The sequence below is a fragment of the Condylura cristata genome, unplaced genomic scaffold (assembly GCF_000260355.1).
Source record: "Condylura cristata isolate star-nosed mole 26May11 unplaced genomic scaffold, ConCri1.0 scaffold00004, whole genome shotgun sequence".
In the NCBI taxonomy this organism is placed as follows: Eukaryota; Metazoa; Chordata; class Mammalia; order Eulipotyphla; family Talpidae; genus Condylura; species Condylura cristata.
In genome coordinates this window covers 16,360,822-16,385,400 of record NW_004567105.1, presented here as the reverse complement: position 1 = coordinate 16,385,400, position 24,579 = coordinate 16,360,822, and the positions used below count along the sequence as shown (strand labels likewise).

The window sequence follows — 24,579 nt, the reverse complement described above, 5'->3', positions numbered from 1 at the left end:
GCAAGCAAAACAGTGCCTGCATAGGAGGCGTTAATGAATACTTGCTGTTATTATTTATTTAAAGATTTATTTGTGCATACAGAACTGGGGTACAAGCCAGAGGTGCAGGGGTGGTGAGAGGATTCACCAGAGACTAAGTGGGGAGCGGAACAGGCAGATCAATGAAGTACGTGGCTGAGGGGAACAACAGGTGGGTCAGGAGAGGTCTGCTGCACCATGTGGATCACCTCTGGGGCTGGGGATCCGAACTTGCACTGAAGTGGCTGCTTCTCACTTGTGCTGCATCCTAACCCATGTCGCTACCAGGGAAGACCTGCTGCTCTTATCCTGACCTTAAACCCACTTGATTTTGTTCTCACAATCACTTTATGAGGGAGATTAGGTTGAAAATTGTGAAGCCATGGGTTGGCCTTGACCTCTAGATGTGCTTTGTTTAGCTTATACTTTTTTTTTTTAATTTGAGTCAATATTTTGGAATGTGGAGTTTTATATAAAAATCTGGATTCTAGGCTCTTCTTGATAAAGTTCTTGTCTGGCACCCACCACCAGAAGCTGAGGGCTGCCAACTTTTTAAGATGAGGAATGCACTTGCTGGTGTGTGTGATGCGGCGGGGATGATTTCAGTAATGGGCCAGGGAAAACCCAAGTAATAGTTGCTTCAAGTAAGGATTACTGATCTCAGTTAAGATGTCCAAGGCAAGATAGGTCCAGGGGTCATACAGTGGCACAAACATGTTGTCGAAGACTGTGTTCCTCCTGCATTTCTACCAGCACCTCCAACAGGTTTTGTGTCAACCACACACACACACACCTGGAAGAGAAAAGCATGCCCATCCCAGTTCTCTTTTTCTTACAGAGGGCAACCTTTCCCCCAGATCTCTAGCCAACTTGCCCCTGAGCTCATAAGTGGCTAAGACAGGCTTATATGCCAGTACTGTTGGTTTAAGGGGGGCTAGGAGAACATGTCTCAAACATTCTACTGCTATGTGTAGGAGAGTGTCTGCCTACAGGACAGAAGAGATATGGTTAGTGGGGTGGCCAACAAGAGCGCCAGGTACATCTTACCCAGTAATTATCATCAGGGTTATAATCAAACATGTACAACCAGCCCTCTCCACTTGTTCAGCTACTTGAGGGCAATTGATTTGTTGTTTCTTGGGGAGGCCGGCTTTTTTTTCATTTTATAGATAAACTAAAGCTCATAGGGAATATATAATTTTGCCAAAGTGATACAACTAATAAAAGGCTAGAAGAAAGCCTGCTAGGTAGTAAGCATTCAACAGGTGGTAAGTACTACCTCTCTGTCTTGTGGGAGGCTTAAGCCATGACTAACTGAGGCCAATTTAAAAATAATCAATTTGAGTTCTTTAAAATGAAATCTTACATGTGGTCAAAGTGGCACAATGACTTTGCTACTCAAAGTGTGAAATTCAATTGGGAGATTCACTTCTGCTTGGACAGTCACCAGTACCCAAGAGTGTTGTGGTATCTTCAGGTGCACCTGTAAGCTGCCAATTAGGGGCACACACCTGATCTTCTAGGTACCCAAACCACTCCGGGATGTGATATATTTATAGTAAAGTAGAATGGCGTTTGGAAATGCAGCAGGGCTTGCTCATCAGTTTATATAGACCAAGGGGGTGGGGAGCTGTAGTAAGATGATGTGTGGATAAAGTGATTCCATACTAAAGACAAGGCCCCACAACAAGACCCAGCAAGCTCTTTCTTGATGGAATGAATCTCCCTGGGTTAGCAATTACTGTGACTGCTGCTCCTTACAGTTCTTTTCTACTTTATTTTGTGAACAGCCTTCAGAACAAGCAGTTTGGAGTCCATGCCTGCACAAATCCCTTGAGACAAGCTTAAAATTCTCAGCAGCAAATGAAGGACATCTTTCTCCCGCGGACATCTTTCCAATCCCTTCCCCACTTGCGTTCACTCCTACTGGGTATTTCCCATACTGAGTCATCCACAGACTAGCTGGCCAAATAGTTTTAAACATTCTCAGTGACTCACGTATCCTTACCAGTTGTTTTGCTAATTTGTTGTTGTTGCTGATGCCTCCCCCCATCCCCACCCCCATACACAACACACAGACACACACAAATCTGGATGCTGCCTTTTCTGTTTAGTCATACAGATTCATCTCTGCTTTCTTGGTGCTTGTCTTCACTAATATTCTAGCTGTCTAGTTCATTCAACTGAGATAAAAATTTGGTTATTTACTATTTAACCAAGTTCCAGATTTAGCCAACATGGTCCAATTCAGGACTCAACCTACAAAGTTTAAGAATCTTTGACAAAAATAATGTCCTATCTTTATTCTCTTGCTCACTGCTAACTTCCACTGTTTTGGCATCGAAGCTTTGTGTCCAAAATAATTCCATAATGAGACTAGCAGAGACTAGCAGAATGGTGCCATACTAATTCATTATTTTTGAAAGACTTAATACAGGGTGTTCAGTGACCAAGAAAAGAGGCCTGAGGAAAGCGACTGCAGAAGTGAGAGGTACTCTGGGTGGACACCACAGAGGATGCATAGCCAATTTTTTAGGCCGTTCTTTCAGGTTCTCGGCTTCTTCACAGCTTGATATCGTTGTTTAGGCCTTCCTATGAAGTATTTAAAATGAAACAAGCCTCTTTTTGTTTATTCCAGCTGCCATTTTGTCTGAGCAATGTACTACTTGAAGGTTTCTTAAGATCATGTGATCTCTGCTGACTGCAGACACACCTTTGCAGAAATTAAACTTAAGTTCTGACTTTCGCATGGCAACCCTCTCTAACCTACCTTGTTGACCTTCCTCCACCCCCACAGAAACCTCCCAACACACCCTACAATCCATGCATACCTAACCAACCTTACAGTTATCAAGCAGACCCGATACTTTATACATCCGAGTATCTGAACATTCCATTCCCTTTCAAGATGGTCTTCTCTACCTCATCGACCTAGAGAACTCCTACTTATCCTTTAGTACCCAACTGAAGCTCTTGCTTAACCTCTATCGCCTGCCCACTTCTTCAAATAGCACTAGATTTTTGTCCCTGAAGGGAAAAAATAGTTGGTGTGTCTTTGCGTGCCTCTTGCCTACCATCAGCACCCTTCCCGGAGCCCCTGTGGAATGCAGGGGTGAACACTAAATCTTTTGATACACCCCTTTCATTCACCTCTATTACAGCACTCACTCCTGTATTTTAGAAGTACTCTGATTTTCTGTTTCTTCTTGAGTCACTTTCAGTAGTTTGTATCTGTAGAAGTTTGTCCATTTCATTTATCTAATTCATTGGCCTCCAATTTTTCATAGTATTTCCTTGTAATACTTTTTATTTTTTAATGTTGATAGTAATGTCCTGTTTTTCCTTTTCCTCTCTTAATAATTGGAGCCTTCTCTCTTTCTTCTTGGTAAGTCGGTTCAGCTAATGTTAGTATCGGTCTTTTCAATTTCTGGTTTTATTGTTTTTTATTCTCACAACTTCATTAATCTCTACTCTAATCTCAATTATTTTCCTTCATCTGCTTGATTGGGATTTAGTTTGCTTTTCTATTTCCTGTTTCTTCAGGAGAGAATTGTATTACAGCTTTGAAAATTTTTCCCCCTTTTCAGTGTAGGTGTTTACATAAGCACTGTTTCAGCTGCATTCCATAAATGCTGGTGTGTTTGGCAATCATCTTCATTCACCTCAAAGTATTTTCTCATTTCTATTGTGATCCACTATTCAGGAATGTGTTGTTTCATCTCCATATACTTATGAATTTCCCTAAAATTCTTTCTGTATTTGAATCTTGTTTTCCTAAAATTCTTTCATAATTTTGATCTTTCATAAGTTGATCTTTTGTTATCCTGCCTGACAATCTCTTTTGATTAGATTTTTTCACTTATTATTCTTACTGAAATAGATGGATTCATGTCTGCTGAGTTAGTTATTTTCCCCATTCATGTTTTCTTTGTTCCTCGAGTCTCCTTTACTATTTCTTTTGCGTGAATTGATTATTTTCTAGTGAAATCTGTATTGCTTTAATGATTGTTTTCATAGCACTTTTTGAGATTTTGCTTTGTTACTAAAGTAGGTTTTACTATATATACCTTAGCTTCCCGCTTTACCCTCCGTGCTATTATAATTGTGTGTGCATGTGCATTTCTAGGTACACACACACACACACACACACACACACATATATGCTGTCTCTCAATATCTTTAAAAACATAGTATTATATAAAAAAAGACAATGTATTGTTGAATCTGTTCCATGTATAGATAGTAGGCACATATATGTACATACACACACATATCTATAGCACATATCTTATATAACTTTTATGTCTTTTTAAAAGTTAGAGAAGGAAGGAAAACACAGGAGAGGTTTAGAGAAGAAAGGAGGAGCATTATAGTTATTATATGAGTTGTACAAATCATTCTTTTTTTAAGATTTATTTATTTGTGTATACAAGAACTGGAGTACCTGAGGGGTGGTGGTGAGAGGATTCACCAGAGACAGAGTGGGGCGCAGGACAGGCAGGTTGACTGAAATATATTGCTGAGGGGGGTAGGGGAGAGACAGGAGAGGTCTGCTGTGCCATGTGGGTCACCTCCCTGGCTGGGATTGAACTCATGTTGCAGTGACTGGCAATAGCATCATAGTGCTGAGACTTAACCCCTTGTGCCACCAGGGAGGCCCCAGGTCATTCTGTTTGTCATGTGCTTGGCTTGAGTTGGTCAATTTTGTTCATCTTTTCAAAAAATGTGTTGTTGGTTTATTATTATTTCTATCCCTGCCTTTATTATTTCTTTCCTTTATATTTCACTGGCTTATTCTTCCCCCCTCCCCCCCAATTTCACACACTGAGTTTCATTAATTTTGCTGATTTCTTGCTTTCTATTGAATGTCTTTAAAACAATGAACTAACTCTCCTCTTGGTATAACTTCATGTTTCACAGTTTCATGTAGCATTTCCAATGTTTTTGACTTTAAGCATTTACTAATTTCCTTATAAAGGTTTCTGCTTTTACCCAAAAGTTACGTTAGTAGAATATGTTTTAGGTTTCAGATATAAAGAATAATTTTTATGCTATTTGTTATTGATTTCTAATTTTATTAGATGACTGGTAAGGTGTTAATTCTATAATTTATTAAGATTGCTATTGATTATCTATGTTTCCTTAGAAGGAAGATGTATATCCTCTGCTTGTTCCATTTTAAAATTTTATTGATTAATTTTTCAAACAATGTATGTGTGTGTGATTGAAGCATTTCTGGTGAGGATATATGAAATGTCCAACAATAATTATTTCTCTCCACAGTGTGCCAATTGTTGCTTTATTTAGAGGAGAAATATTCAGTCATTTTTTTGGCATTTTGATTTTATTCTTCAAAAAAAATTCCTCCTCCCCACTAGATTTTTAAACAATTCAGTATTTAAATTTCTTCACTTGCAAAGAAACTTTTCACGTAGCAAAACTGCTTGACTATCATATTCAGCCCTTTGAAGACACAGATTTCTTTAACTTATTTAATGTATTTGCACGTGTTAAAAGATTTAATTGATGATTCAGTTTCTCAAGCACATACCACTTTCTGTGAAGCTGGAGAATTTTTGAAGTGCTAAGAAATTTAAAGCATTAGCTATGCAGAGGTGATTTTTAAATAATTTCTTGGGCACTAAGAAAATCTACATTTTTTTGGAGGAAGTACTGGTTTGCAATACTGTGTGGCTTAGAGGTATAGCATCAAGGATCACACCTTTTAGGCATTCACAGTCATTTTGTTTCCATGAACTTAGTCCCCCTTTCTAATGCCTAATTTCTCTTTGGTTTTGAATTCCATTTTGTGTGGCATCACATGTTTCTAAGTAACTTACTTTCCTTTTTTCTTTTAAGATTTATTTATTTATGTATACAAGTCCTGGGGTCTAGGCTAGAATTCTGGGGTGTGGTGAGACTTCACCAGAGACAGTGGGGACCAGAACAGGCAGATCCACTGAAATCCACTGCTGAGAAGAGCAGGGACAAGACGGGAGAGGTCTGCTATGCCATGTGGGCCAGCTCCCTGGCCTGAAATGGAATACGCGTTGAACTGTGCTGTGGCGGCTGTGAATGGCTTGCATGGTGCCGAGATTGGGGCTGAACCCTTGCTCCACCAGGGAGACCCTGCTTTCCTTTAGTTTGTAGCATCCTTTAAACTTGTTTTTCTTCTTTCAATTTTCTTTTTTCTAAAGGGTCTTCCTATGATAAATTCTCTGAATCTTGTTCTTACATTCTCACATAGTTAATACTTCAGCTGGTTCTATATTGCAACATTAACTCGCCTCATGCTCCCCCTCCCCCAGCCTTGTTTGACATTCTATAAGGACTACAAGGTGAAAATTTTTCCTTAATCTGATAAGTTTGATTGTCCCTTCAAACATTTCCTCCCTTTGCTTGTTCTTTTTTCTCCTCTGGGATTCCTGTTATATACATGTTGACATTTCTGGTCTACCTTCCTTATCGCTTAACTTTTCCTATGAATTTTCCATTGCTTTATCATTTTCTGGGCATGATATGGCAGAATTCTTCAAACTTGATCTTGCAGCTCAGCTATTTGTTCTCCAGGTGCATTTACTGAGTTACTAATCTCACTTATTGAATTATTTTGTTTCAACTTTTCCACTTGGTTCTTTATTCTTGTTTTGTATTATACCAGCATTGTGCCTTACTTATTAGGAGATCTGCATGTTTACTTAGCATTAGTTATTTATCCACCCCATTAATTCTGTTCCTCCACTTTTTTGTTGTCTTTCTTTTGCCGTGATATCCTTCTGAGTTTCTGTTTCCCTGAGAATACCCTTGAGCTTCAGTACAAGGTAACATGTTCTGGGGAACTGTCAACCCTTGGGTTATTGTGGGGTCAGGTCCTGGGAGGAAGGATGGGGCTTCTCCCCTCCGCCCCCAGTCCCCCAGTATGGACCTGAGCAGTCCTTGCTGTGTCGTACTCACCAGAGTGGTCGCCTGGCCCTTACCTAACCTTCATTAATTTCTCCCTATACTTTAGCCTTTCCCCTCCTGGGGTGGGCAGGAGAGTAGGAAGAGTACCTGGTTCCTGGCCAGTTCACCTGCACCTGTTGTTTTCTCCTTTTCACCCGACCAACTTCAGGGCCCCTTGCCAGTGTGTCACCGGCCAACCCTGGCATTACGGAGCTGGTGCCACAGATCTTCTGTTTCTTTAGACGCACCAGGCAGGCAAAAATCCAGCCAGGACATTTTGAGAGGCAGAAAGAATGCAACTCCCAAGCACTCCCTGGCCAGGGGACCAGGCCTTCCCTCCTAGATTGTTCCCTTTTCGCCTGATTTGCCCCATTTCCCAGGACCTTCCCACAGTGTCTGTGGGTTCACAGTACCACCCCCCCCCCGACCTTGTGATCTGGCACTTGAGTGTTCTGAGCTCATCCTCCACTGTTCACCTAGTCCAGCCAGATCCCTTTCCTCCTGGCCCCAGACACACTCCCTCCCAGGGTCTTTCCGCTCTTGACTCTGGCTCACCTCCTTGAATCCCCACTCACGGACACCTTCCTTGCACATGTCCCGTGAACACAGACCTGGTGGTTCACCAGCTTGCCAGCTTCAGGTTACTTCCAGAAGATGTGTCCTATTATTTTGTTGAATTGCCCTCTCTGCCAATTCTATTGAGCTTTTGATTAGGGTGTGGAAGGAGTTAGGTATTCGATTAGAGGTGCATTAAACACGAATTTGGACAGAACCATCCATTTTACAGTAATTAGGACTGTCTCGCTGAAAGAATGTGCAAAGCATGCTAGCTTCCCAGGGAGGCCGTAAGAAAGCACCCCAAAATAGGATAGCTTAAAATAGAAACGTATTCTCTCATGGTTCTGGAGGCTAGACATCTAAAAGGTGTGGGCAAGGCGGTGCTCACTTGAGGTCTCCCAAGAAGAAATCTTCCTTGTCTCTTTCTAGTTTCTGCAGGTTGTGTATAGTCCTTGGTGTTCTTTGAATTGTGGCTGAATCACTGCAATCTGTCTTTGTCATCACAAAGCCATCTTCCCCTCTGTGTGTCTGTGTCCAGATGTCCTTCTACAAGGACATGAGTCATTGGATTAGGGCCCATCTAATCCAGTATAATTTCATTTTAGTAGAGAGCCTATTTCCAAATAAGGTTACAATCACAGGATTCAGGCAGACATGAATTTTGGGGAGAAAGACAGTATTAAGTATAGCACAGTGTGTTTCTTTATATGCATTTGTGGCTGTTGGGAAGGGATATATGTATTTTTTAATTTATTTTTTTAATTACCATATTTTTCAACTGATAAGAAAGGATTCTATCTAGAGAGTAGAAATGGAACGCCCTAGCAGATTTCTGCTGAGTTCTGTTAGTGAGCTTGAAATTCCCACCAGTAGAATCAGTAATAGGTTGTTAATAAAGTCAGGGCCATTATCTCTATCAGGCAGGGGAATTGTTCTTTTGTCCTCTTCCATTTAGTTCTTCTCCTTTTGTGTGCTTCCATTAGTAGATAACTATATATTATTTGATGAGAAAAATTCTCTTTTAGCTAGGCACACAGGAATGAATTTCTGGGTTAACAAGACAAAAAAAAGTAAAGTAAATTAATTTTAATGTGAGCTAAAAAGAGCTAGTGCTAGTTAGTGCATGCCCAGGCAGATGGAGTTGACATCTCTCGTGATGGGTGGGAAGGGAGCGCACAGTGGAAGAAGAGAGTCTGAGAGAAGGGGTGTCTTTCAGTCAGTTGTGGAGCCAGTCCTTCTGCTCCCAGGCAGACAGGGTGACTGGACATTGTGAGTGAGGGAGAAAGCACATGCTCAGTGCTGACACTTAGCTATCACGGCGACCTCTGAGTAGCCATCTTAGCCTTTCTGAGACTCAGTGCTTTTTGCTGGAAAGTGGGGCCATTATACTGACCTCAGAATGTTGTTAGGAATATATGAGATAATGCAGTTTCAAGCACTGTGCTTAGAGTTAATACATAATAGATTAAATACATAATAGATACAATACATATTTGTTCCTTTCCCCAAACACTCCTGGATCATCTCCCTTTCCATTAAAATGTGAGTGCAATCATTTTCAGGGAACATGAATTATCATTGACATACTTATATGGCACCTAAGCTTCTGTCAGTTATTTCAAGTCAAGAACACTATTTGCAATTAAACTGGTAAACTGGGTTCTCTGAAGTTCAAGGAAGATCGGTCTCAAACACAGCTCCATCGTTCCCCTCCTCTGCTCTACACGTTGGTCTGTCAGATCCTCCTCCCACCATCTCCTCCTGTGCTGTGCCCTGGTCCAGAGTGCAGGCAGGTGTCCGCCAGCGGTGGCCCCTTTGTAGAGAATGTTGATAGCCTCCATTCCAAAATGACACATGAATTTTCATTATTTATTCTTTTCGTTCTTTCTCTCTTCTTTTGCACTTTTCCAGAATAGCTGCTATTGTGAGTGTCTCTCAATAGCCTTTGTCAGCACTGGGTTCTGCTGTCAAAATTTTTGCAGCTGGCTCCTGGCTAATATTTTGTAATCCATGATGTAAAAATAAAACGAACAACCTCTTTCATGTCAGTTGTTTCCCTGCCTTGGGGGTAAGTGTGGATAATGGGCAAGGTCTGGCTGGGCCGTCTATGCACAGTCTATGCACATGGCAGGAAGAGACAGCAAAGTCAGACCCTGAGGTTGATGGGCACCTACTCTCTATGTAATTCTTTTCTGATTAGTGTGAAGGCTCTCTCAGAGGTGGTTTATTTATTCCACTTCTCAGCATGGATTTGTCCTTGAAATTGTGTGACTTAGCCTTTTGATACATGTGGATGTTTTCTTCCTTTTTTTATTTCTTTATGAATGATTCTCAAAGAATTTTGGACTTTTGTCTGAGTTTTCCAGATTTTTCAATTTGATGAACCAATAAAAAAAGAACAAAAAAGTTGAGGACGGATGTCATGTTGCCAACATTTTATTTTGCCAGGAGTAGAGATACAAAACACCATTTTCTGTCATTATCATTTTTATAAAAGGATATTTTGACATCAAAGCAAGCAAGGAAGTCATTCTTCTATCAAAGACAGCCCTTTAAGTGGAAGGCATTTAAAAATAAAAACATTGTGTTTTTCCTTGTTTTGCCTGGGACCAGTGAAAAGCTTCACAAAGACATGCAGGAGCCACTGTGGCAAGAGCCCTATCCACACCCCCTTACCAGTTTGCTCTGAGTACTTCCTGTTACCTTTGTTTTGTCAAGGTTGTTCCTAACTGGCACTCTCCCCTCTCATTCCAGCAGCTTTCAAAGGGTTCACTGCCACTTTGGAGAGCCTTGATCATCAATTCTGTTCAGCTGCTTGTCACAGGAGTTGGTGGTAAAGAAAGCCCAGCAGAATCGGCAGCTGTTAGCTCTGAGGAAGCTCGCAGCTGTTCGCTGTCATTCCAGAATTATCTCATCATTTATGATGCACAAAGGTTGCTCTCCTCCAAACTTGCTCTCCTCACCCAGGCAAAGAGAACCCAGACAGTGCCTTTCATCTTGGTGCCAGGACCCAAGGTTTTTGCCATTTGTGTTGCTTTCCATCAGGGCTCTTGCTGACTGGTCTGTGTGTCATTATCTGGAGTGTGTTTCAATGTCAAACACAAACTGCAGGCTCCATGGAGCATGAAATCCTAATCTTTTGGCCTTTATCAGTTTTGCTTTCTGAATTCCAAGTGGAGCCTGGAGTTGGGAAGGAGATGGCATACCTGGCATGCCTGGACTACCCCCTTCACACCCTCATTTCATCTCCACTTACCTTCTTCCCAAGAGCTTGTGGCTTCATGCTGATGCCTGCTCTTCCTCCAGGGTGCACGTCATCTGATAAAACCTCTCACAGTCAGGGTTTAGGAGTATAACTTCCTTCTTCCCAGAAGTTCTATGCACAGTGAAATGGAAAGGGCTCAGCTTTGGCGTCTGCAAGATTTGATTCCAACATTGCCTCTACATATTGTTCTGCACTCGGGCAATTAATGAGATTCTATGTTTAATCAACAAAATGAGAATGAGAACAAAGTGTACCCTGCAGGCTTGATGTAAAATTTAAATGAGATGATGGGTGGCCAAAATGCTTTATAATCTGAAAAGTGTTTTGGTTATTTGTAGGTCCTTTTTTGGGGGAGTTGTAGATAGTAAAAACCTCCCTGAGCTAACTTGAATTAGGATATTGGATTTAACCACCTAAATCTTATGTAAGGCCAGATTGAGGGACTGTTGAAAACCAAGAAGTTCTCTTTCCCCATCATTCCCCTAGATCCTTCTAGTGTCTGCCAATCTCTGGTTCTTTTCTCCTTCAAGAAATAAAAAGAATTTGTATTTCTTTCCCTTCCTTGCATGTAGGTAGAACTGTGTGACTGAGTTCTGGTCAATGGACTATAAAATAAATGATAGATTCCCTTTCTAGTATTGGTTATAAAATGTCCTGTATGATTTTTCATGTTCTCTCTCTCTTCCTCTTGCCTGTGACTGGGATAATATCTGGAGGGATCTTGAAACCACAAGATTGTGGAGACATGTGATGAGCTGAAGGAGCCTGGGTCCCTGAGTCACCCAAACCAAAAACCTAAGCATTGAGCTTTGTGTGAGCAAGAAGTGAAGTTGTTAAAACCACCGATTGTTTCTTATAGTAGTTTGTCTACTCTGATCCACCTTATCTCAACTCTGCTCTTCCTTGCTCCCTCTATCCATCACTCTCTCTTGCTGTACAGCAACTCGTCATGGTAGGACATGGTCAGCATCAGCAGCCAAGTTGACTTCTTTTCCATTCAAGAGACTAGCTTGATTGCATCTGAACAGTCTTGTTTCATATTTCTAATTCCTGCAGAGAGAACTGGCTTAAGTTCAGCTGATATCAATTAAAAAGTGATATACATGAGGAAAAGGAGGAGTGGGTGATTTCCAGAAAAGTCATGTTTAGCAGACGACTCAAAACATACTACAGTGCTTCATACTTAATGTCAGAGTGAGACATACTTTTCTTCTCATAAACCCCAAAAGAATGATAAGGGCTTTGGCTCTTAGTCATCAGGTAATGATTGACTCTTGGGGCTGGGTGGCTTTTCCCAGTTGCCCTCAAATTGTTTATGTCTAATGCAGCAGTGCTGCCCATCAGTGTGTGAGGTCTGGGTTAGGAGTTACAGGCTGAGTCCTGTGGGCAGCACCAATCATGACGAGTACCCTCATATCTGCGGCAAATGAGGGGTGGATACATTATCTAGTGCCTGGTGTGTGATGCGGGGTCATCCATAAAGCGACCTTGAGATGGCGCAGCAATAGATAATGGGCAACAAATAGGACTATGATTCCAAGCCCAGAATGGATGTCAGACAACAAAAAGTAGCCACAGAAATGTCTGCTTTTCTATGTAAGCAATCCTCCGATATCGTCGCGGAATTCTGCTGCCTACAAGATAAAGTCAAGATGCTGAGTTCAGAGGCCCACCCCTTGGAGACCAGCTCTCTTGTGGGGGGGGGGGGGCTCTTGAGGGCTCCATCCACTACCCTGAGAGCACCACACTCTCTAAAGCCTCTCTTCTCAGTGCATGCTTTCCCTTCTGCCTGAAAGAGGCCCTTCCTCTCATCAGCAAATGCCAGCTGATGTCAGCCCAACCCAGCATGTCTTTCACAACTAATGCACTCCTCATATTCTGCTAAAACAGCTCAATATGCTTTGCTTTTTTATTTTTTTTTGAACATTTCCCTCTCTGATTGCAAAGGTCAAAAAACATTAATGCTATAAACTTTGGAAAGTACAAATAAGCACAAAAAGAAAACAAAACTTTCCTAAATGTACAGATAATTTCCCCCAATTTTTTAATCTTGAGGTTGCATGTCTCTTAAGAATGCCATGAAGAATTTCCCATTTGTTTGCAATGTGATTTTTAGTAGCCATTTATGGATGTCCCGTAATTTATTTCATCAAAACCTGTTGTTGGATGTTTATGATTCTAATTTTTCACTGTAGCAAACAATTCTTGGGTGAATGACTTTGGTTGCTAATCTTTGCATACTTCTCTGAATATTTCTTTAGGATAAAAACCTAGGAATAGAATTGGTACGTCAAGAGTGTGCAAGTAAGATTCAAAGTCAAGAAGCAGAGAGTGACTGTTTCCGGTCCTTTTCTTAGGAAAAGGAAATCTCCCAAGGACTTCCCTTCCCAGACTTATTTTCCCTTTTGCTTCAGGACAGAATTGTATCATGCACAAGACTGGGTGATCCCATAGAAGATGTATCCTCTCACATCCAACACCTCCCCTAAATGGCCTTTCGTTATTAAGAAAGATTTGAGAGTCACTGTTTTATAGGAACCAAGTTCTACCATACTTTCTTTAGGATATTAAAATGTTCAAAAGCCCTTACTAATGTGATTGATGACAAGTATTGAATAGTTCATTAATTACTGATGGATATGAACATTTATCAAATATTTATTCATTTTCCTCAATACCCATCATTGTCTTTCATTTGTGATTTGCTGAACCCTATTTTTCCACAAAATTTGTTGTTTCATGCACATATACACATCCTTTCAAAAGTGGCCATGTTTATTTTCTGCGCCCTATAGAGTCCAGACAGTGTGGGCTGTCTGGCCTATATTTGGCCCCAAATAAAGTTTTGTCAGAGGAATGAGTGAGTGAAGGTCTCTCTGTGTGCCCACACATGGTGGGGTGTGTGTTTGTAGTAATAAGTTAGAATAGGTGTCAAAGTGGCTCATTTGTGACTGGAGACTAGAAAGTTATTGGAAACAGACTTAAGCAGCATGGAAGCATGGAAGAAGATTAAGATTCTTTGAGGAGAATTCAAACCTTCATGTCCAAAACTCAGTTTTGTTTTTGATTACTTTAGCATGTTTTCCACTGGTTCACCTTTGAATGTTTTACGTGGGTCACTATAATGCCATCCCTTATTTAAGCTGAAGAAACTTTGACAGGTTATGGAGGGGCGGGGAGCAGGGAGGAATCATCAACTGCAGAAGAAACAATCAGATATTAATTAATGAACTGTTCACCTTAACGGTCATCCTTATGTTAATAACTTTTACATAATTATCACTGGTTTTAGGAGAGTGAATATGAAGTTAGGAGAAACTGTCATGCTTTTCTATGGCTACAGTTATAAAAGTCTAGCAGCAATGGCAACAGATACCAGCCTATTGCTAAGAACTAATATGATGGATTACTGTTTTTCATTCCTGAGATTTAGGGGGCACTAAATAAGTGGGGTTTAAAGAAGGGCTTTCTGAAGGTCTGTTGATAAGAGGGGTCTTAGAATTTTGTCTTACAAACTCAGGAACTTGAAGTTCTGAATGAGGAATGTGCCAATTCTTAATTTCAGGTTTACAACTGAAAAAGAAAATGTGCTTTCTTTTATGACAAAAAATTTAAGAACTACTTTCTGTGAAGCCTTAAATGAATGGGCCAGATTTTATTTTCATGTAGTTAATGATGTCCATTAGCACAGTGATGAATCAGCACCATCTCCAAGATAATGAATAATTACGCACTCTTTGGTCCATCAATAACCAGCTACCTGGTTATGTTAACATAACCAACCTTCATGTAGAGGCAGTTATTTAGATTTGTAATTATTGATAATGCCATTAAATTGATTTTTACAATAATTTATCTAACTCTAACAAATATTATGGTTGAATTTCTTTTTTTTTTTTTTTTTGAACATAAGGAATGAATGGATCAAAGCACTCTTTGCTTTACTAGGTTTTTTTTTTCCCAATAATTAAACATAGGAATGATTTTTTTGTGTAGAGGAGATGCGGACCATTCAAGGACTGTGTAATTGATTATGAAATCCTATAATTGGTTGCAAAATTCTATAATCCTTTATCATCTAGACATGAGAACAATCAATGACAAACTAATGAGAATTACAAAGTGAATTACAAAGTGAATTACAAAGTGTGAAAACTCATTTATTTTCCCCAGCACTTAGTTGTGTGAGGAGATTATTGAAATATGTGGGTAGGGAAAAGACTATAGGATTTGCCATATTGTTCTCTCCCTGCTTCACCAGATGTGCGTCTCTGAGCCTGGGTAGCAAACCCCGAGCCCATGTTTGCTCACTGTGGCAATGATAATGTTAACAGGTGGAATATTAAGCTTGGACTGAATGTTGTATGCCCTCACATGTTGAAACACTAGCCCCCAGTGTATTGGTATTTGGAGAAGGGGTCTTTGGAAGGTAATCAGGATTAGATGAGGTCATGGGGGTAGAGCCCTTGTGATGAGATTAGTGCCCTGATAAGGACAAGACACCAGAACTCTCTGCCAAGAAACTGAGAAGGTAGCCAGGAAGAAAAATTGGCTAGCACCTTGATCTTGGACTCCCAGCCTCCAGAATTGTGGGAAACACATGTCTATTGTTTCAGACACCTAATCTGTGGTATTTCATTATTGTAGCCTGAACACACTAAACAGATTGAGATCTAGACTTCCAAAGATTTGATAAACAGATTGGATTTCTTGTGTGTATTGTCCCTTGACTATACCTTCCTTCATTTTGATTAGCAGCCACATTATACTTCAATCAGCTATTATGGGGCATGCAGTTTGGGCTTTCTAACTTTATTGAGTAAGCATTTTTTTTGTTTTTTTTTTTTGACTTGCTCTTAGAAAGGTTTTTTTTCCCAAAGATTCTAAAAGAAAAACTTTAATCTCTAAAACGGTTCTACACTGTTCTTCTCTCTCTCTCTCTTTTTTTTTTTTTGAGTAAGCATTTTCTAAGCATACCCTCACATAACCTTTTTGTCCATAAGTTTTGAATAGGACGGAGAGGTGCCAGTTATTGCAGCTGAGAATCTAACAGTGTACACCTGACTTGTAAATAAATAGCTGACAAAGAGGGAATTGAAGTAGGTTCTGTGGGAAACCAGGATATGAAATATTTGGAAGGTTCCAGGAAGGTCTTCAAGACAGCTAAGCTGATACTAAAGTTTTGCTAAATAATAAAAGTCCAGATGAAAAGTAGTATTAACACTCTGTTACAAATTATAAGCTATGGGACACATTAAACATGCACAAAACATGTATATCCACTATGTAAATGTAATATCAGTGGTCTTTGTTTTAGATCTCTCTCAATTTTAAAAAAATGCTTTAGAAATAATATGCAGTAGTTACAACATAAGTTGACACCCTTCATGTCCTTATCCAGGAGTAACAGCTCTCCTATAGTGAAGGAGTATCATCATACTTCTTGAGGAGTTCTTAGCACATAGGTAAGTATGTACATATTATTATATGCATTTTAAAAAATATTTATTTATGCATACAGAATTGGGGTACAGGCCAGAGGTGTAGGGGCAGTGAGAGGATTCACCAGAGACAGTGGGGAGCAGAACTTCTGATGAAGTACACTGCTGAGGGGAGCAGCGGGTGGGTCAGGAGAGGTCTGCCGTGCCATGTGGGTCATCTCCTGGGCAGGGATTGAATTCATGCTGAAGTGGCTTTAGCTTCTTAGTGCTGGGCTTTAGCCCGCTGTGCCACCAGGGAGGCCCTATTATATGTATTTTTAAATGTACATAGGAGCATTCTTCTAAAGCTTTCCACCATCAAGTAAGCATATATATATATATATATATATATATATGCTTATATATATATATTACTTTTATTCACATAAAGATAGTCTGCTCCCCTACTTTTTTTGGAGGGGCTGTGAATCAGTAATGTAATCAACTTCCTTACACATAATCTCAGGTACACTGGAAAGAATATCCTCTAGTTTAGATACCTAGGAATGCAGCTTTTAAATGCCATTTTCAAGAAACTCTCAGGTCACATTTTAATCATTTTGAGAAAGTATTGTTTCAACCTAGGAAATTGCTTCATCACTTGAACAAAAATTGCTGTATGAACCTTGCTGATAGCAAAATAAAACAACACAATCATTATTAGTTGGGGCTCCCTATGTGACAGGCCCTGTTATATACACTTTACATAAATTACTTCATTCACCATAGATTATTCACCTGTTTTCTCTCTCTTCTGTATTTTTTTTTAAGATTTATTTATTTGTGCATACAGAATTGGGGTACAGGCCAGAGACTCAGGGGTGGCGAAAGACTTCACCAGAGACAGAGTGGGGAGCAGAACAAGCAGATCGACAAAGTACACTGCTGAGGGGAGCAGCGGGTGGGCCAGGAGAGGTCTGCCATGCCATGTGGTCACCTCCGGGGCAGGCGGGGATCGAACTCATGCGGAAGTGGTTTCAGCTTCTTAGTTCAGTGCTTTAACCCGCTGCACCACCAGGGAGGGCCTCTCTTCTGTATTTTTTAATTTGAGTTTTATTCTGGTAACAAAAAGCTTTGTCCCCAGTTTAAAAAGAAATTTTTTTCATTATAAGTTCATTATAAGTTCAATTTATCAATTCTGAATAGTGCTTTTAAAATTGTAATGGTTGTGGAGAAAAGTACATAGCATTTCATTTATCACCTTAACCACTTTTAAGCATACAGCACAGTAGTGTTAACTACCTGTACATTGTTCGATCACTAGAACTTTTTCATCTTGAGAAACTGAAACTCTATACCATTAAACAATAGCTCCCATTTCCTCCTCCTTCTAGTTCCTGGTAATTGCACTCTGCTCTTTGTTTCTTTGCATTTGACTACTTTAGACGTTCCTATAAGTGGAGCCATACAGTATTTGTCTTTCTGCGACTGACATTTCACTTAGCATAATGTCCTCAAAAATCATTTATGTAGGGGCTCCTTCATTTTAGAGATGGAAGAATATTCTACCATGGGGAAACAGCGCATGTTAATTCACTCATCTGTCTGGATGTCTGGGTGGCTTCCACCTCTTGGCGGTTGGGTACAGGTCTGCAATAGATGTGGAGATGTGCCTGTCTCTTCGAGATCCTGCTCTCAATTCTTTTGGATGTACACTCAGAAGTAATTTATGGCTGTCATGGTGATTCTATTTTTTATTTTTTACAAACCTCCATACGGTTTTTCGTAACAATTGAACCATTTTTCCATCCCACTCACAGGGCACAGTGGCTCCAACATCTCACAGCCTGGCCATGGCCTACCCTTGCTGATTCCTGATTTGGGGACAGTTGTCATTCTCTTGGGTACGAGTTGACAGCTCATTGTGGTTTTGATTTGCATTTTTCTCAAGATTAGTGACCTTGAGCATCTCTTCACACACTTGGGGACAATTTGTGTATCTTCTTTGGAGAAATGGTCGAGTCTCCAGGTATTTTTTCAATTGGGTTATTTATTTTGTTGTTGAGCTTTAGGATTTCTTTATATAGTCTGGCTAGTCAACCCTGTTCAGATGGTTTGCAAGTATTTTTCCCCAGTTGCTTTTTCACTCTTGTATGCCTGTTGATCTGATTGCCCACTATGTAAATGTCTAGTACTTGTCTTTGTCATTCTGACTTACTTCACTACACATACTTCCCTTGAACTTCCTCCATTTTGCTGTAAATGGCAGTATTTTCTCTTTCCTTATGACTGAATATTTGATAATACTACAACACAATCATCCCCACCCCCATTCAAGTGTCAACTGAATATAAAAACATAGAGAATGATTAAATAACATCAATATAGAATGATTAAATAACATCAATTCAATTCCAAACGAATCATTGTTTGCTTTTTTCAAAATATTTTGCTTTTTAAATAAAGAAATGAAACATTTTTTTTAGTGAAGTGCCTTTGTTTTTCCCAAAATTCCATATTCACTTCATCAGAGTCAGCTATTACACCATTCACAAATCAAAACAAAGTTTTACATGATGAATAGTTCATAAGACAGATGTGTTTGTGTTTTTCTTTCTACCTAGATTAATATGTAGCACAAGTCCTCTTATGTGCCATAAAGCATTTTATGAAAATACCATGTTTTATTTACTCATTATTCTAGTGGACATACATTTGTGTGAACAGTTCATGAAATTTTTTGGAGAAGCCTCTACCCTGGCCTAGCAGGCAAGAGGAAAAAAAGACTCTTGAAGTCAGAACAGACTTCAGACTTCACTCTGTTGCCTCTACAGAAATTCTGCTACCTGAAGGTAGTCAGTCTTTTAATACCCACTGATGACCAAGAAGTCAGATAAAGAAAATTTACAGCCTTGGTTGTATTCATTAAAAAGGAAGAGATTAAGTCTTGCATTGCCTTCTTCTAAAATCACCTTATCTCTGGGTCAGGACAACTTAGAACTAAAAGTCCCTCTTATCAAGAATAATTACATTATTAATGTCAGTAACTCACTGTTCCTAGCTACATAAACAAAATTCAAACTTGTATTTATTGGAACAGTTTTTACAGAGTAAAATCTGTTGACTGCTTTCCAGATTTGATTCCTCACTTTGATTTATCTAAAAAAGCTCTTTGTCTAACATTGAGGCTTAATTTCCAGTTAGCAGTTGCTTCCACCTGTTCACTACTATAAACAATCTGCCTGTGAGTAAGAACGTTGCTGGAGGGTGGAATGTGTTGAATTGCTCTCCAAAAGGACTGTAACTATTACTTTTCTCACAGGTTCTCATTTCCCTACATCCTATATGGTGCTGAAATCTGAAAATCTCAGTTTTTTTTCATTCTTGTCCCTTCCATTTTATAGACTCTGAAAGTCTTAAGACTTGGGGAAAAAACAGTCCTAGAATCTAGACATCCTCACTTCCAAACCCGGGCTCAGTGGTTGGTTTTATATTAGCCAAGTATGCTCTTTAATCTCTTCTTTTCATAGACTTTTTCAGACATTTTAAAGTAATTACAAGGTTATGGACCTGAAATTTGGGCTTTGCCCAACAATTCCCCCCTCCCTTCAAGTCTGGTAATAAAGGGACACAGCCAGTCTTATCTTCCACGGAAAAAATCGTTCTAGAAAACATAACGACTTACTTATCTTGTATGTATGGGACGTGGGGGCAGGGTGTAGGGGTGAAATGATAGACTGTTTTTGGAGAGTCTGGGTACATTAAAACAGGGCTGAAGAGAATATTTTAAAAATAGTTTCATCAAAGAGGTTCATCAGAGAGGCCCAGGGTGCTATTAATGCAATCAAGGAGAAAGGTTGTATGGACAGAGAGATGTTGAACAATTCAAATCTGGAAGGTTGATGTGATTCTGTTGTTATGAAAACACAGGGCATGCTTTTTGAGGTCAACATTCTTTCTTACTGCTATGCAAATCTTGTATCCCTCTACAGAACTTTGGACGTATTGTTCAAAGATAATATAAAAAGAAAGCCTCCTTCCTTGTCCCAGAGGACTTCCTGTTGACTGAAAAGGCTGGGAGGATAGGTATTCACTGAGCTTTACAGACTAGAATTAAAACTGAGGTCTTTTCTCTATGGAATGTGTAGCCTGTAGTTAGACCTTGCATTTATGAATAAAATGCAGAGATCAGGAGGAAAAGGACTGTGTGTTGCTCAGCCTATGTAGCCACACCCCATGGAATTCTCCTTTATTTAACACAGACCTGGGTTTGTTTACTTGCAAGCTCATTAACCTTTAAGGTCAAGTGTCCTCATCTGAAAATGAGGATAATAACAATTCTGTCTTCACAGGACTTGTTATGACAATGAAAAGAGATAATGCATCTGAAGTGCCTGGTGAATACCAGCTCTCATTATTAGCTTCTACCCACTCTGAGTTCTTAATTTTTAATGGAGTGCCTCATAATTTAATTGCATACTGTCTTACATAGTTTGCCACTGTTTCTTCTGAGTTGACAATGCTTTTTTATACATCATGCCTCTTGAGGAAGAGACGCTATTTTAATAATGTAAATGTTTACAGTGTGACATCATGTATCCACAGGTATTCTTTTACATATCTTTTGAACACCACCTTGCCCAACCCACAGCTGAGCAGAAAGGAGGTGCTCCAGGTATTACTTGGTTGATGATGGCTCTCTGTCTGAAAGAAAAATCCTCCCAAAAGCTGCTTCATTGATTATGAATCATAAAGCTTCACTTCGGAGAAAGCACAATGCAGTGTAAGACATACCAAAAGAAAACTCGCTCTGAAAATTTTTAGTTTGCTGGATTAAATACAAAATAATTTATTAAATCTTTTTCAGAGAGCCCTCTGGTAAAGTTAAAAAGTACCTGAGGCACACTGTCCCTTTTTGAAGACTAAACCACAATAGCATGATGGTATGTGTAACCCATTGCTAAGCAACAGAACAGAGTCTGTACTGCATAGGAGTAAAATTTGTCTTTGTTCAGAATGATGAGGAATTATTAAATGGAAAATACTTAATAGACTCTTACCTGCAACAATAACATTCATTATTTTTCAAAGTGCTAATCAGCAGTTGATAACTAGTTTTCATAGGTGTCTCTGACAGCAGCTCACAGTTCTGTTCTCTGAATGAAAGAGCTCAAAAAGGCCGTGGTTTTCATTTTTATGTAAGGCATGGATCTGACATCTGGATTTAAAATCACCAAACCCTGTTTTCTGGGTTTAATCGAGATTTATAAAAACTCATCTCAAGTAATTTTAATACCAGCTTGATGGGATGTATTTAAGGGCATAATTTAAAACAACGGGTCTCCAGACATCACCACTTGGGAACCACCTAGAGATGCAAATTTCTAAGCCCACTTTAGGTTTACAGAGTCAGAAACCGCAGGCTGGGCCCAGGACCCTGCCTTCACAAGCCTCGTGGTGGTGCTGATCTTCACAGTTTGAGGATTTAGAGAACCGCAACCATGGTTTGTGACGCTTGAGAGCAGACAGTGAAGGGTCAACTCCAATGTGGCACTGTGGATTATTTTTAACCCCTGATGGCTATTATATTGTTTTGAACTGGGGGAGAAAATTACAGAGGTAACTCAGATCAGCACTGTAGAGAAAAAGGCTCTTAAATGGAGGAGATTCTTCAAGGCAGCCTTACATGGTTCCTGCTGAAATTGTAGCCTTCTACTTAATAGATGCCTTGCACATGCTTCCATACAATGAAAGGCCCTACTTAACATGGTCACTTGTCCAGCAGGCATTCATTGGGTAACTTCTGGGACTAGGCGGCATGGTGGGTGGAGGTATCCAGCTTTTCAAAGGTTCAAATGATGTTACTTTGCTTCGACAAAAGATCTATATTAGTACCTGTTTTGCTATCCAATAGAAACCTATGGAGAATGTTCACTTTAATGATGAAAGGTAAAAAGTGAAAACAGTTTCCGTGGCTTTTATTGTAGCAGCCCTTCTAAAGGCAATGTAGACCCTGAACAGGAACCTGGCACAGCCACTAGGCAACTGGTGAAACTTCCCTGGCAACTACATGAAACTGCTTTAAACAAACTTATAGTTATCATTCCTGATTTTATTTTAGAGATTTCTTTATTTATGCATACATGCAAAAGCTGGAGTGTAAGCCAGAGGTGCAGGAGGATGAGAGGGTTCACCAGAGACAGAGTGGGGAGCAGAACAGGCAGGTCCACTGAAATACACCTCTGAGGGGAGCAGCAGGCGAGATAGGAGAGGTCTGCTGCGCCATGTGGGTCAGCTCCCTGGGCAGGGATAGATCTCAGGCCTTAGTGGTGGTAGAGTGTTGAGACGTAACCTCTATGCTACTAGGAAGGCCTCATTCCTCTCATTTATTGTATGTCAGTGTTCTTTTAGGTCCTGTGCATTTTTTGGAATGATTTGGTTTTGGAATGCTCAAACATTTTTTTTTCTATATGAATTATTAGTGATTGCTTCACTTTACTCCACTTAATCTTAGGAAAAATTTCATAGGGACAGTCTAATTTCAGGTACTGGGGTATCTTGTTAAAGTGATGTTTTTAATAAATAAATAATATTTTACACAGTTAACAGTAATAGACTTATACAGAATTGGATTGAATCAAAGAACACCCATAATTTCTGGTGTATAGTAATTGTTTGATAATTGTTAGCTTCAAAAAAATTAAGGTTAAGGGCTACTGAGGGAAATTGGATAATTTAAACTGGGTTTCAATGAATATGTTATTTTACATGCAATCATGTTGTTCTGCATTCTGCTTATGCTCCATGTTCAAATGTGCCTTAGGTTTTTTTACTGATTCCTTGACTTGTTATTTCAAAATGTATTAGTGAGCATATATTATGTATCAGAATCTCTTACAGAATCTATTACATCAGAATTATGTTGCTGCTAGGCAGCAAACATGACAGCAAAGGTCTCTACTCTAATGCACATACCTAAACAAACAGGTAAGTAAATAAATAATTAACTCATGGAAATAAATGCTAAGGAGAATGATGAAACAAGATGATCTGAAGGTTCTGGGATATAATTTTAAAACAGGCATTCAGTGAAGGCCTATCTATGGAAGTGACATTTAAGATGTCACCTATTGACAAACTGAACCAGTGACCTAGAGTCTGAGTAAGACATGATAGTAATTTAGATGAAGGTAGTGGTGAGTAGATGGAGGGAGATATTTGGGTTAGAAGCTATTACACAGTAGAATGAGAATCAAGAGGACTTATCGATGGACTAGATGGAAGGTTTAAGGGAAAGAAAGAGGGATAAAGCACGACCTTGCAGCCTTTGGCTTGCTGGACCTGCAGTGCCATTTGTAGAAGTAGAGCAGGCTGGGGAGAAGTAGGATAGGGTGAGAAGAATTAGGAGTCCAGATTTCCACCGATTAAGTTTGAGTTGCCAATGGAATGCCAATGGAGATGTTGAGTGAACAGTTGGATACATGAAGCCAAACTCACTATTTGGGGGGATATTTTTTTTTCCTTTAGGTAATATTTGAGGGAACAGGCTTGCTGAAAGTATTTAGGGAAAAAATGTAGAGTTAGAAAAGAGAAGAGTGGCTTCCCAGTGTCAGCACTGTGAAGCTATGGGCAGACACTGCAGCACAAGTTTGATCCCCAGCCAGGGAGCTGACCCACATGGTGCAGCAGACCTCTCCTGTCTTGCTTGCTGCTCCCCGCAGCAGTGTATTCCAATAGATCTGCCTGTTCTGCTCCCCACTCTGTCTCTGGTGAATCCTCTCACCTCCCTCTCCATAGCTCTGGCTACACCCCAGCTCTTGCATATAAATTTAAAAAAAAAATCTTAAGAAAAAAAGAAAAGAGGTTGTAAGAGTATTTAAAGTTTTTTAGCTACTGATGACTCATAACAAAACCTTATAATAACAACATATAATCCTTATAGAATTGATGATATTGAAAGTGAAATGAGTTGATAGGAAATTTTACTTTCTCACATTCTTTGGTGTATACATAAATGAGGGCCAAAAAGAAGTCTGATTATAATTCACTAGTCTTCTATGTAATGTATGGTTCTTATCTATCCATCAGCATTTTTAATGGATAGTTTAGTGGAAAGTCTCCCCAAAGAACAGTTCCAATGCTTCAAAGTTAATACTTCATCTTTTGTGCCTTCACTTGAGCCATGATTTTTAGTGTCTATCACAAAGCATCCTATTAGGCTCTGTGTGTAAAACAAAAACATCAAAATAGCCTGACTAGTCAAATATATTTGCTGAGTACAGACTGTATGCATAGGCATAGTACATTGTTCTTGATTTTAGTAGAGGCCACAAAAAGTGGAAAGTCAATTCTTCAAAGAAAAGACAATCTAATAAT

General features: G+C 39.6%; 1 protein-coding gene across 1 annotated transcript in view; it reads left to right on the top strand.

Moving 5' to 3' along the window:
* Window positions 1–16,205, top strand: part of SOCS2 (suppressor of cytokine signaling 2) — a 58,752-nt gene extending 42,547 nt beyond the window's left edge. Inside the window, exon 4 of the mRNA XM_012720607.1 lies at window positions 16,185–16,205. Coding sequence (XP_012576061.1) covers window positions 16,185–16,190 — 6 coding nt within the window. The 3' untranslated portion in view covers window positions 16,191–16,205. The remainder of the gene's footprint in view (window positions 1–16,184) is intronic.
* The last annotated feature ends 8,374 nt before the right edge of the window (window positions 16,206–24,579 follow it).